The sequence below is a fragment of the Oncorhynchus keta genome, chromosome 28, assembly GCF_023373465.1.
Source record: "Oncorhynchus keta strain PuntledgeMale-10-30-2019 chromosome 28, Oket_V2, whole genome shotgun sequence".
In the NCBI taxonomy this organism is placed as follows: Eukaryota; Metazoa; Chordata; class Actinopteri; order Salmoniformes; family Salmonidae; genus Oncorhynchus; species Oncorhynchus keta.
The window spans coordinates 66390524-66405451 of NC_068448.1; the positions used below are offsets into that span (position 1 = coordinate 66390524).

Genomic DNA, 14928 nt, shown 5'->3' on the forward strand with positions numbered 1-14928 from the left:
ACGTTTCAGCCAATGCTCAGCCCCACCACCATCATCATCACGCTTTACAACGGTATTATTACTGTTGTCATACTGTAGTCTGTCATTAACTACGAGTGTAAGTCTATAATAACCCGAATGCATCTTACAAGAATAAAGTTGAGCCATTACCAGTTTCCCAAAGTTTCCTGCCTAGTGACTTTTGTACGGCGACTCGAACGGAAAAAAACCTTAGATTCGACCATTTTTGAACGATGTGCATCTCAACAGCGACATCTGGTGGCACACTATAGTCAGCATCACAGGTTAATACACGACACACACACACCTTTCCCAAACACACCAAATCACCGTTTCTCAAACTCGGTCCTCGGGACCCTAAGGCACCTAAGGTGTTGTTTGCCCTAACACTACACAGCTGCATAAAAGTACGAAAGAATGATGATTATAGTTGATTACTTGAATCAGCTGTGTAGTGCTAGGGCAGAAACCAAAACGTGCAGCCCTTGGAGTCCAAAGGACCGAGTTTGGGAAATCCTGCACTAAATTAACCACAAAAGGAAAGCTGAACAGTATGAACATTTATTTCTGGATAGAAATTACAAAGTGTTCCAAATAGCAGTCTACTCAGATTATAGTAAATACATTGTTTATCTATTCATTTTTTTTGTCAAATAGTCATCATACAGGGTATTTTTATTCTCAATATTCAATTATTTTATCCTACTGAGACTGAGGGCTGATGAGGATTAAATGCTGAGCAATGACAGACATACAGATAGACAGGCAGGCCATGTCCAAAATAAAAACAGCAGGAGTACTAGATACACATGTTGACCAGCAGAGGGAGACAGCAGTTTGAAGACAGGAGTTTGGCATAATATGGGCCCTTTGGCCAGACGGCATGCTATTCCTGGACCCAAAAACCGATTTCAATGGAGATTCTCTATTGCACATTGCTTTTTAGTCCAGAAGCAGCCTTATGTCTGGGAAACCAACTGGGCCTTAGAGTTCATGATATTGATAGTAATTTTCACATGGGAAAATATACATTGATACAAAACAAACAGAGATGGGAGATGATGACAGAAGACCATATTAAATCTAACCTGCCTTTGTGATGTGTAAACTGAGACTGTTAACATGACTGCCTACAGCACACACATATATTACTCGGTCAAATGGAGACATCTACCTGCTATTTATTCAGTACCGCAAACCGCTCTGAGACTTTATCTGACTATGCGGGGAAAGGTATGTTTGTAAGCTACTGCATAAATACTGCACTTGGGGGTTTTACTGAATAAAACCATGAATGTAGGCAGGAGAATGTTGCATAGAGGAGAGGAAGGAGAGAAGAGGGAGAGGTATAGCACAGAACAAGTGGCACAATCTCTCTCTCTATCTCCCTCTCTAAAAGCATCAAAGACCATGACCTATTGCAATGCAAATTATATCAACATCATATTCTAAACCACAATCACACCAAGTTACCTGGTGGTGGATGAGTGTTAGATAAACACACATAAAACAGGCTGACAGACAGAACTGCAGAATAATGTGTTTTAGCCCTTTTCATTGTTGCTCATGAAAAGAAGAATGAGATAGAGATGAGCAGGTTCATTCGCTGCAACTGGCTCAGTCAGACAGAGACAGACAGGACTAAGGTCAGGGTAGGGTTTCACAAAGTAGGATTAATAAGTAAGCCAGATAACTGACGCTCAAGATATCAACTTTGATTAGAAGGCAAAAATAGTTAATGGCGTTGCATTACTGGGAGTATTGAGTAAGGAACGCCATGTCCATTTCAAGTTCATCTTTAATGTAAACTCATCTTGTTTTTATTTTATTTATTTTTTAATTCAAAAGTTGTTTCTAGTACATTTTTGGCCAACACCCTACTCCTACCTTGCAAAAAAAAACTTCAGCAGTCAGTCACAGTAACACTCAAAGCAGACAGAGTTAACGTCAATAAATCAAGTGTAATCTTACATACAGTACTGCCAGAGAGACCAGGACCTTAAAAATTCTGTCATCCCTGACCAGGGTCGGCTCTAGCCTTTTGGGCGCCCAAAGCGAGATTTGGTTGGGCCCTAAGTGAGACTTGTAGGGCTTACTTCAAATAGTAACAACATTAGCGCAGCTTGCTAGTCAGCTTACATTAGGTACAACCGACACAAGCTAGTGCCACCTTGTGGCCTGGAGTATTTAAACTAAGCAAATCAGAGGTAAAACTGTTCTATGTGAACAACAAAAACATAACTGCAGACACTCTGAGCAGAGGTGCCCCCCTGGAGGTCAAGGCCCCTGGGCACACGTGCCCTACAAAACCAAATATGTTAGATATGGTGGGACCTTTTTGTGTTGGGAAAAATTAATTATGCAGTTTAAACCTTTTATGTGCAAATATTAATATAATAAGCATCATATCTTAGTAAACTTGGAGTCCCACGATGACATGTTGTGTGGTCCTCCCACTACAACTCGTCAGGAAACAGTTTATTAGGCTACAGATGAAATAAGTTATGATGAACTTCACAGGGTGGTGAACATGCACAGTGATGAGCTTGATGCTCCTTTCCAATAAATAATCGAGGGTCTTATTCTGGTGACATGATCATCGATGCTTGGCTGCCATTTGTCAAATACAAATAATCCACAATTTGATCCATAATAATCTCATCAAGTAGGCCAGGGATGGGAAACTCCAGTTCTCTGGGGCCTGATTGGTGTCAAACTTTTTCCCCAGCCCCAGCTAACACACCTGACACCAATAACTAACTAATCATGATCTTCAGTTTAGAATGGAATTAGTTTTATCAGCTGTGTTGGCTAGAGATGAGGAAAATTACACCAGTCCAGCCCCTGAGGACTAGAGTTACCCATCCCTGATGTAGGCTATACCAACAATGTATTGGCGAGCGGTTGGCTAGAGCACACGTGTCAGTACCAGAGTGAGCACACTCGCTATATAGAGCAACATGTTGTGAGAAAACCTTCAGTAGAGTTGAAATGTGATGGAAACACTTTGAACTTCTATATTTTTTTAATTGTATTCGGTACATGGGAATCTAACCGCAAAAGGTATTTGTATGTGTACTATGTCATCACGCACAGCCTTTTAACTGCAAAGAGTCAATTTCATGGAAACACATCTCTGGTGGGAAAATGCAGTGTATTGTTTTTACGTGGATTTTAGAATATATGAAAATCTGTCGCCAATTGGATGGAAACCTAGCTAGTGATGATAAAACAAGAGGAAACGTGTTTGCACCTGGAGCATTCTATTATTCTCGTAACAGTAAGTTGAAAAAGACTGAGTTCCTAAAAAATATATATAGTTTCTTAAACTCAGTCCTGAGGTCCTCCCTGAGTGCACGTTTAGTTTTTCCCCCTAGCACTACAGCTGATTCAAATCACCAACTCATCACCAAGCTTTGATTATTTAAATCTGTGTAGTGCTATGGCAAAAACCCAAACATGCAACCAGGGGGGGGGGCAGGACCAAGTTGGGGAAACCTTGACCCAAGTGACCGCTTTGCCTGTAGCCGGCCCTGTTCCTGACCTCTGACATGGTTCTCTCAGTCAGCAGATCAACAGTGTTATTGCAATGTAGTCATGACAGCACTAAATCATCACCATGATCATCCTCTACGTCACTAAAAATTAACTTTCTCACATGCCCACTAGTATGATGTGTGCATACTTTTTTTCCCTCATTCTGCTCATTCATTTATCCACACACACACACACACACACACACACACACACACACACACACACACACACACACACACTCCAGATCCCCAGACTCAGAGGGGGGGTTACAAAGAAACTGCATGACATCACATGGTGGAGAGACAGACAGAGGGTTCAGAGGACTGTAGGTTGAAACTGAATCATAATAATTACAACAATATGAAACTGACCTCAGTCCAAAATAAACCAGCTAAATCATGAAAAACATTTAATATTTTTCCATTTCTTCTGAGAAAGATCATTTTGAAAATGATCAGCTTGAGTTACCCACCACCACTGATCACAAGCGAGTCTACCTTTTCTGCCCGTGAGTAGGACAGATTACTATGGCATGTTTAGTCTCGTACAACAGTGACTAGGGTCTAGTTTCAATGCAGGACTCTTTTGGCAAAGAGGAACTATGTCACTGTCAACATCACTACTTTCTCTGTTTTAAAAAACAACTAAATAGTAGCTAGCAAAATGGAAATTATGGAAGCTGTTTTTAAGGAGTGCCTTTTGCAAGTGGCTAGTTTGCATGAACTACCTTAACGATAAAAACATTTGAATTGAACCACTTTTTGACAGAATCCCTTTAGATTTATACAAAAAGTTCCATACATGTTTGCCCATGGAAGAAGTGGTCAGGAAGTGTCCTTTTGGACCTGAAAAAGCATTTCACTACACCCACAATAACATCTGCTAAATAATGTGTATGTGAGCAATAAAATGAGATTTGACTTTAAAGGTGCTGAAAATTGACCCATTGTGCATACTCCACCATACCATAAGACATCCATGTCTTCTTCACTGGAAAAGAGAAACAGTTTAGTTCGATATCATTTAAAAGCTTACATACAGTGATGAAATAATAAAAGTGACAAAAAAATAATTATTTATTTTAAAACATTATTTAAAAAATCATAAATTACTATTGTTTTTATATTGGCACATGTTGTAGCCCTATTAGGCCCTATTTCACATGATGTTGTTGTGTCGTGCCCACCGTCGGTTGATAAACCGCATGCTCTTAAATAAAGGGTGGGTGTCATTTCAATCATAGAATGGACCTATCCCTACAGGCCACTGCAATTTAGATGGTACACCATTGAAATTGAAACATTTTTACTTCTAAATTACTAGCCCGTCTACCCACCATCGAATGTCAACTTAAAATGGTCAAATCTATTTTATTATCCATATTTCTATGATTTAAACAGGTTTTCTATGGATGATTGACAGTATAACTTTTACAGATATTCCAATTCAAATCAACATGTGGACATCTTTGTGGTACCATTCAAAAGTTGACATTTCAATTTTTTTCCTCATTTTAGTACTTTTATAGGCCCAAACGTGACACTCAATCTGCATTCAAGAGCATGTTCTCAACAGATGGCGGTCACAAAGCCTTAGAGGATGTCAAATAGGGTCGAAGCTAAAACATATGACTAGGAGTGTACGTGTTTTTAGATCATTTGTTAAAATTGAGAAAAGTTATTACCCCCAGAAATGATCAAATAGCTTGACAACCCTGTTTGTAAGCCTTTAAATTATATACATCTCAATAGTTATCTTTTCCAGTGATGAAGATGATATGGGTGTCTCATGGTATGGTGAGGTACAGTTGAAGTTGAAAGTCTACATACAATTAGGTTGGAGTCAATAAAACTTGTTTTTCAACCACTTCACAAATGTCTTGTTAACAAACTATAGTTTTGCCAAGTCAGATAGGACATCTACTTTGTGCATGACACAAGTAATTTTTCCAACAACTGTTTACAGACAGATTATTTCACTTATAATTAACTGTATCACAATTCCAGTGGGTCAGAAGATGACATACACTAAGTTGACTGTGCCTTTAAACAGCTTGGAAAATTCCCGAAAATTACATCATGGCTTACTTAAGAAGCTTCTGATAAATGCTGTCAATTAGCCTGAGTCAATTGGAAGTGTACCTGTGTACGTATGTCAAGGCCTACCTTCAAACTCAGTGCCTCTTTACTTGACATCATGGGAAAATCAAAAGAAATCAGCCAAGACCTCAGAAAATAAATTGTAGACCTCCACAAGTCTGGTTCATCCTTGGGAGCAATTTCCAACCGCTTGAAGGTACCACATTCATCTATACAAACAATAATATGCAAGTATAAACACCATGGGACCACGTAGCCATCATACCGCTCAGGAATGAGACGGGTTCTGTCTCCTAGATATGAACGTACTTTGGTGCAAAAAGTGAAAATCAATCCCAGAACAACAGCAAAGGACCTTGTGAAGATGCTGGAGGAAACAGGTACAAAAGTATATCCACAGTAAAACGAGTCCTATATCCATATAACCTGAAATGCCGCTCAGCAAGGAGGAAGCCACTGCTCCAAAACCACCATAAAAAAGCAAGACTACAGTTTGAAACTGCACATGGAGACAAAGATCGCACTTTTTGGAGAAATGTCCTCTGGTCTGATGAAACAAAAATAGAACTGTTTGGCCATAATGACCATCGTTATGTTTGGAGGGAAAGGGGGAGGCTTGCAAGCCAAAGAACACCATCCCAACCGTGAAGCACGGGGGTGGCAGCATCATGTTGTGGGGGTGCTTTTCTGCAGGAGGGACTGGTGCACTTCACAAAATAGATTGCATCATGAGGGAGGAAAATTATGTGGATATATTGAAGCAACATCTCAAGACATCAGTCAGGAGGTTAAAGCTTGGTCGCAAATAGGTCTCCCAAATGGACAATGACCCCAAGCATACTTCCAAAAGTTGTGGCAAAATGGCTTAAGAACAACAAAGTCAAGGTATTGGAGTGGCCATCACAAAGCCTTGACCTCAATCCCATAGAAAATTTGTGGGCAGAACTGAAAAAGCGTGTGCGAGCAAGGAGGCCTACAAACCTGACTCAGTTACACCAGCTCTGTCAGGAGGAATGGGCCAAAATTCATACAACTTATTGTGGGAAGCTTGTGGGTTAGGGTTAGGGTTAGGGTTGACCCAAGTTAAACAATTTAAAGACAATGTTACCAAATACTAATTGAGGGTATGTAAACTTCTGACCCACTGGGAATGTGATGAAAGAAATAAAAGCTTAAATATATCACTGTACTACTTTTCTGACATTTCACATTCTTAAAATAAAGTGGTGATCCTAACTGACCTAAAACAGGGAATTTTAACTTGGATTAAATGTCAGGAATTGTGAAAAAATAAATTTAAAAAACAGAGTTTAAATGTACTTGGCTAAGGTGTATGTAAACTTCCAACTTCAACTGCACATATGCAAAATGGGTTAACTTTGAGCACAATTATCTCGAATGTTTTGAAATTCAGGTCCAAAATCACTTTCTGAACGCTTATAAGATATGCAAATGTATATGGAAGGTTTCGTTCAAATCAAAAGGGATGCTGTCAAGAAGTGATGGAATTCAAATGGATTTACACTTAACTAAGTAAAACCACTGCAAAGGTTTTGCCTGCAGGCAATGACGTAGTTGGCCCGTAGGCAGTGACGTAGTTCCACTATGCCAAAAGCATCCATCATTAAAACCAGACCATAGTCATGGTGTTGCCTAGGATCGGGTTTTTGAGACTGCTTAGTCCATTCTGTGTCTCTAGTTGAGAAGCTTCTGTGTAGTTAGAGCGTTAGTGTCACACCTGTAAACACCTATCCTCCACCGCCCGGCCCACATCTGCCGTCTGGAGCCTGTGGGAGAAGTCTATCTTAAAAAGGGGGGCATACCCAAACCTTAAAAAGGAACATGTCTGAACTGAACCAGACCTCAGCTGCAGCGCCGGACATGCTCCAGGACGTACTCAGGGAAGTGTAGAGTGCACACCTGCAGCCCGTCCAGTTTGCAAGGCATCCTGGGATACTCGTCTTCCTTCCACTTGTTGTCATCTGGGTCGAAAGTGAGGATGGAGTCAGAGTAGTGTCCATTATAGCAGAGGCCCCCCAGCACCATGATCTGTCTGTCCAGCACCGCCACACCGTGCCCACTGCGCCCGATGGGCATCGACGCCAGGATGGTCCACTCATCTGTCTCAGGGTCGTAGACCTCTGTGGATGGGCAGCCCTGCGACTCGAATGACGCCCGGAGGATCACACACACACCCCCGAACACGTACAGCTTCCCGTTATGGGAGATCATCTTATGGAAGCAGCGAGCGTAGTTCATCTTCGACTTGTTCTCCCAGCAGCTGGTGTGTGTGCTGGGGAGGATGGGGGTGCGAGCTGAGCGTGTCCTGTGTGTGTCCGTTGTTCCTGCTCCCCCCGAGCCCGCTAAACACACCCCTCCCCCTGCGTCTCGCCCAGGGTCAAACACACACACCTGCTTGGAAGTGGATGAGGATGTGATTCCTCCTGTGATGTAGAGTTTACCATTTAGGACTGTGCCCTCATGACCGTACTTGTTGACCGGGTACGGGTCCACAAACTCCCAGCGGTCCGCCGTGATGTCATAGCGCTCCGTGGAGTAGAACGTCTCGTCCCGCGTCCGGCCAGCAACAGCGTAGATGAACTTACCAATGACCCCCACTGCAAACTCTGACCTGGAAGTAAAGACAATTGTTTATAAATACATTTTTGCTGAATTTTTTTTAACACCCTAGTAGACCTTGTACAAAAATGAAACCATGTGCCACCTGGGTACAGACAACTAAAGACCTGTGTACTGACAACTACAGACAACTACAGACCTGGGTACAGACATGTCGGCCATGCGTAGCCAGGAGTTCTGGCGGGGGTCATAACGGTAGACTTTAGAGGAGGCGTGGAACTCCCCATCAGGCCCTAGCTCCTCCCCACCCAACAGGAAGGCAAAGTTGTTGACGATGGCCAAGCAATCTGGACGGAGAGGGACCTGGGGACCTTCCAACTCCCACCACACCTACAGACAGATCATACAGACATTACACTCCACATATTACACCAGGGGTTCCCAACCTAGGGGCAGCAACATTTCATGGGGGGGGGGACTTCCAGTTAAATAAATGAATGCATTCAACGGAAATGCGTCTTCCGCATGTAACCTAAACCCTCTGAAGTATACAGATCTAAAACAATGCCTAAATTTGCGATGCTTGAGGCTGGAAACAAGCGGTAAATGCCAGAGGAAGACGTGACTCTGATGCATATATTTGGTTAGGCTCTGGCCGTTCCTAAGCTGAGCTACGACCTTCTAAAGTCGAGGATTCAAAGATATTTGACTTTGCTTGGTAAGTTTTTTTTAGTATTTTTATTACATTTCAAATTACAATAACAAAAATGACTTGGGAAGTAATCTTATACAATGTATATCAAAAGAGAATATGTATGATTAAATTGAGAGATCATATAAATTATCAGAAAACATTTGGTAGCAGAATAACATATTCCTTATCCATTATTATTAATAATATCAGCCTACTTAAAAGATGTCAAGAGTCTTGTTAAACTATACTGAACAAAAATATAAATGCATTATGCAATGATTTCAACGGTTTTACAGTTCATTTAAAGAAATTAAAGGACAACACCCTGTCGTTCTCAACTAACATCAAGGCGGTGGCCCGTTCCTATAGGTTCATGCTCTACAACATCCGCAGAGTACGACCCTGCCTCACACAGGAAGCGGCGCAGGTCCTAATCCAGGCACTTGTCATCTCCCGTCTGGATTACTGCAACTCGCTGTTGGCTGGGCTCCCTGCCTGTGCCATTAAACCCCTACAACTCATCCAGAACGCCGCAGCCCGTCTGGTGTTCAACCTTCCCAAGTTCTCTCACGTCACCCCGCTCCTCCGCTCTCTCCACTGGCTTCCAGTTGAAGCTCGCATCCGCTACAAGACCATGGTGCTTGCCTACGGAGCTGTGAGGGGAACGGCACCTCAGTACCTCCAGGCTCTGATCAGGCCCTACACCCAAACAAGGGCACTGCGTTCATCCACCTCTGGCCTGCTCGCCTCCCTACCACTGAGGAAGTACAGTTCCTGCTCAGCTCAGTCAAAACTGTTCGCTGCTCTGGCTCCCCAATGGTGGAACACACTCCCTCACGACGCCAGGACAGCGGAGTCAATCACCACCTTCCGGAGACACCTGAAACCCCACCTCTTTAAGGAATACCTAGGATAGGATAAAGTAATCCTTCTCACCCCCCTTAAAAGATTTAGATGCACTATTGTAAAGTGGCTGTTCCACTGGATGTCATAAGGTGAATGCACCAATTTGTAAGTCGCTCTGGATAAGAGCGTCTGCTAAATGACTTAAATGTAAATGTAAATCAGTCAATTTAAATTAATTCAATGATCTCAGACGATCTCGCTGGTGAAGCCGCCGAATGTGGAGGTCCTGGGTTGGCGTGGTTACACGTGGTCTGCTGTTGTGAGGCCGGTAGGACATATTGCCAAATTCTCTAAAACAACGTTGGATAAGGCTTATGGTAGAGAAATTAACATTAAATTATCTGGCAACAGCACTAGGGTAACATTTGTGCAGTAAGCATGCCAATTGCATGCTCCCACAACTTGAGACAACTTGAGAGCATTGTGTTGTGTGCACATTTTAGAGTGGCCTTTTATCAAGCTGGTGGTGTATTTAATATAGGCTACCTCAATAAACAAAAGATTTTCAAATGGGAGAAAGGGCGCCCTGAGAAAAAAAAGGTTGGAAACCCCTGTATTAGAGAATGGCTGCAAGAAAATCCTCCACACTTCAGGAGCGTTGTTCACACCTGCTGGATCTTACCTTGGGTCTGTGCAGCAGTAGGTAGGATCTTACCTTGGGTCTGTGCAGCAGTAGGTAGGATCTTACCTTGGGTCTGTGCAGCAGTAGGTAGGATCTTACCTTGGGTCTGTGCAGCAGTAGGTAGGATCTTACCTTGGGTCTGTGCAGCAGTAGGTAGGATCTTACCTTGGGTCTGTGCAGCAGTAGGTAGGATCTTACCTTGGGTCTGTGCAGCAGTAGGTAGGATCTTACCTTGGGTCTGTGCAGCAGTAGGTAGGATCTTACCTTGGGTCTGTGCAGCAGTAGGTAGGATCTTACCTTGGGTCTGTGCAGCAGTAGGTAGGATCTTACCTTGGGTCTGTGCAGCAGTAGGTAGGATCTTACCTTGGGTCTGTGCAGCAGTAGGTAGGATCTTACCTTGGGTCTGTGCAGCAGTAGGTAGGATCTTACCTTGGGTCTGTGCAGCAGTAGGTAGGATCTTACCTTGGGTCTGTGCAGCAGTAGGTAGGATCTTACCTTGGGTCTGTGCAGCAGTAGGTAGGATCTTACCTTGGGTCTGTGCAGCAGTAGGTAGGATCTTACCTTGGGTCTGTGCAGCAGTAGGTAGGATCTTACCTTGGGTCTGTGCAGCAGTAGGTAGGATCTTACCTTGGGTCTGTGCAGCAGTAGGTAGGATCTTACCTTGGGTCTGTGCAGCAGTAGGTAGGATCTTACCTTGGGTCTGTGCAGCAGTAGGTAGGATCTTACCTTGGGTCTGTGCAGCAGTAGGTAGGATCTTACCTTGGGTCTGTGCAGCAGTAGGTAGGATCTTACCTTGGGTCTGTGCAGCAGTAGGTAGGATCTTACCTTGGGTCTGTGCAGCAGTAGGTAGGATCTTACCTTGGGTCTGTGCAGCAGTAGGATCTTACCTTGGGTCTGTGCAGCAGTAGGATCTTACCTTGGGTTTGTGCAGCAGTAGGATCTTGCTGTTGACCATGCTGTGTCCGATCATGCCCCTGAACACGGCGGTCTGTGGTCGGACTGAGCGGATGCGGTTGGACCGCGTCTCGACCAGCGGCTGCTCATTGACGTCGTGGAAGTAGCCGAGAGCCTGGTCCACCTCCTGACGCAGCCGTCGAGAGTAACGATAGAACTCTGACGTCTTCACCTGAGGGAGGGGAGGAGAGAGAGACAAAGAAGAATTAGTAAGAGATGATGTCATAGAGAGCAGTTTGCACACATGGGAACCATGTGACTCATCTTGTTTGTGTGTCTTACCTTCTCAAAGACGTTAGCAGCAGTCATCAGACAGAAGCGTAGAGACTGGACGACAGCGTCTGTGTGTCTCCAGCGGCGGCGGTCGTGTCGTAGCCAGGCCTGGACAGACTCATAAAGCTCTATCTCCGGGAAGCGACTCAGGGCATCACTGTCCAGGTACGCCTGACACACACAGTTAATAAGAATATATCACCTGTTATTATAAAGAGCATCACTTTTTAGGTACACACACAACTAATATGTGAGAGTTATTCCAGCCCACCTGCAGTCTCTCAAGGCTGAGGTAGGACAGGAAGTCAGGTCTGCTCATCAGAGGAACAAAGTTCTCCAGCAGGAAGTTGTCAAGCTGCTCCTGCACACCCTCCACCCCCACGCTGAAGTCCTCCAGCAGCCTCAGCACTTCAGCACAGTTCTCCAGACAGATCTTAGACAGCAGGAAGGAACAACAGAACTCTACCACCTCTGTCAGCTGGACGTACATGGCTGCCTAGAGGGTGAGGGGAAACAAAGAGAGAGAGTGACAGATCATCAGCAAGAAGGAACAAAATAATTGGACATACATCACAGCTTAAAGGGTTAGAGACAGGTGTGTGTGTGTGTGTGTGTGTGTGTGTGTGTGTGTGTGTGTGTGTGTGTGTGTGTGTGTGTGTGTGTGTGTGTGTTACCTGTAGTATCTCCTGCACAGTGACCATGCTGAGCTCCAGTGAACCGTAGTACATGAACCTCAGTACGTGGCCGAAGCCGGCAGCTGTTAACCCCTTCATGTGGATCTTGTCCTGGTCTCTCTCTCTCATGTCTGCTGTGAACATGACCCGGAAGTAGTCACTCTGGGTCGCTAGCAGGGCTTTGTGAGCCTGGAGGAGGGGATAACATTACATTAGTGAGTGAGTGAGTGAGTGAGTGAGTGAGTGAGTGAGTGAGTGAGTGAGTGTTGCTAACCTGGAAGTGGTGTTCATCTATGAGCAGTGTGACGTCCAATAGGAGTCTCTCCTCGTAGAGCGCCCGAAACCCTGAGGACACGCTCCCATCATGCACCTGGGACAGGTACATCTCCACCTCCCCCGCCGACATCACACACCTGGAGGAGGAGAGAGGAGGTTAATAGCTCACACACACCTCCCCATTGACAACACACACTTGAAGTAAGGAGAGGGGATTAATAACACACTAGTAATATGATGGTAGTAATGCTTTACTGTTCAACCACAGACCAATAAAAGAGTCACTCAAAAGGGATGCATCACACTGCAGTTAAAACACAATGCTGTATTTCTCTTTCTAACACATGGCTGTGTTTTTTCTAACACGCGTGTGTGTGTGTGTGTGTGTGTGTGTGTGTGTGTGTGTGTAAAAGTCTGTCTCAGTGGAAGGCTCTAGAATGACGTCAAGAACATTCAACATTCACACTTCAGCGCTCATACAGACAGACATCGAAATACACACCCACACTAAAATACACACCCACACTAAAATACACACCCACACTAAAATACACACCCACACTAAAATACACACCCACACAGAAACGTGTGCTGCATGTGTACACCCAAACACAACAGCAGACAATTATGCACTCACACACTAGCAGCAAACCCACTCACCCACAGACAATCAGATACAAATGCATGCATTCATTCTCTCACACCCACACACAATGCACACTCACCTCTGATTGGCCACGGGCATGTCAGAGGGGGTATTCCGAGCCAATCAGAGGACAGTGGCCCTTGTGTCCCGGGAGAAACTAACAACGCCCTTCTCTGAATCACCTGGACGACAAACCCAACATTTTATTGTACATCGAAACTGCATGTTGAAAATCAACAAAAAAAATGTAGCAATCAAAAAAAGGTTATTCAAACCAAACCGCAGGCTAGACCTAAAGCTACTGAGTAAGTTAAACAAGATGTCTGAACAGAACTTTCCCTGATTGAGAAGAACACATACTGAGGCTCCAAGAACAGGCTGCCTTGGATCCCCATTCCAATACTCAAAATTGCACCATTCCCTCCTGCTTTGTCAGATCAATGGCTGGTGGCCCTATTAAGGAAGAAAGGATCCCTCATTTCTTCCTTAATACGGCCATCAGCCGTGGATGGAGGATGTAGGCTACAGGTAGAAGTAGGAATGGATGGTTGTTATGGTTGTCATGGAGATTGTACCTTTTGGGGGCCTCGAGGCCAGTCTCGAACTTAGCTGACAGCAGGCTGAGGGGACGCTCACATTTCCTCTGTTTATGTTTGCCCTGATCTAGAGACAGAGAAAAACATTCTACAACGCTAGAAATTAATCCCCCCCCCCCTATGAATTAAATCATAATTGATAATATAGCTAGTGCATTTAACGTTAACTGACTCAAAAACATTAGATTCGCCGTGTAGGCTAATCTTTGACGTAATCGTGTTGGCTAGCAAACTGACGTTACAACGTAGCTAACCAGTGAGCTCGCGCAGTCGGGAAAATCACAGATTGCTTATTTTTCGCGCAAGGCCATGACAGGACAGTCAAAATGAGCCAATGTAGCTAGCCAACTTCCTAACGGCAATACACATTTTATTGCAAGCTTGAATTGACTTGTAGCTCACGACATCCCGTGGAATTGTTTATCGCTAGCTAGCTTAGCAGGCTAGTGTCTCTCACCTCGGCGCTGCGAGTCCCCACAACCCCTCTTTGACCAGGCAGACCTGGCTTCTTCTGACATGTGTTGCGGGTTTATATCCGAGATCAAGAAAAAGGACAATAAAAAAACATGGCCGAAGATTCCTTATCGTCCATTTACAATTCCACCGCGGCTTTAATTAGTCGTTATTTTAACTTGATATCAATATACTGTTTGTCTGTAGAGTCCATAGACACTGCAGACGCCATATTCCCCGCACTGACGTCATTTCCTAGGTATAGCCTGTTAGAACGGAACTTTAGTGGCGTTGTTGTGCAGTGCAAGTGAACCTGTCAATCAAAATCATCAGGCAGGTGTTCTAGGGTCAACCTGCGATTATAGAGCTGCAGTGGTGCAGAATAATTGAGGCCTCTCTTCATATTATTAATGAGAACTTTTTCTCAACTAGCCTACCTGGTTAAATAAAGATGAAATAAATAAATATATATATATTTACCTTGTAATCAACTATCCTCTCTATCTATCTCTCCCTCACTTTCTTTTTTTTCTCAGCAGTTAAACAGAATGATGGAATGATTTTTGGTGGATCAGCCAGAGCGGGCTGTTCCAGCAACCCTGCTCACACACTTTTGAT

General features: G+C 43.9%; 1 protein-coding gene across 1 annotated transcript; it reads right to left on the reverse strand.

Moving 5' to 3' along the window:
- Positions 1 to 545: 545 nt before the first annotated feature.
- LOC118361713 (kelch-like protein 15) lies at positions 546 to 14551 on the reverse strand. Its single transcript, XM_052483670.1, has 10 exons — positions 14315 to 14551; positions 13837 to 13924; positions 12614 to 12752; positions 12340 to 12528; positions 11937 to 12161; positions 11675 to 11836; positions 11355 to 11564; positions 8416 to 8606; positions 7499 to 8268; positions 546 to 7423 (listed from the first exon to the last, which is right to left on the reverse strand). The coding sequence occupies exons 1-9, from the start codon at positions 14373 to 14375 to the stop codon at positions 7500 to 7502; spliced, it is 2034 nt and encodes a 677-aa protein (XP_052339630.1). The 5' UTR covers positions 14376 to 14551; the 3' UTR covers positions 546 to 7423; position 7499.
- Between the last annotated feature and the right edge of the window lie 377 nt (positions 14552 to 14928).

Coding starts and splice junctions, on each gene's coding strand:
- LOC118361713 (XM_052483670.1), bottom strand. CDS start 14,375: ATGTCAGAAGAAGCCAGGTCTGCCTGGTCAAAGAGGGGTTGTGGGGAC. Junction 8,607..11,354: donor TACTGCTGCACAAACCCAAG/GTAAGATCCTAC, acceptor ATCTGTCTGTAG/GTGTGGTGGGAGTTGGAAGG. Junction 8,269..8,415: donor GCCGACATGTCTGTACCCAG/GTCTGTAGTTGT, acceptor CTTTACTTCCAG/GTCAGAGTTTGCAGTGGGGG.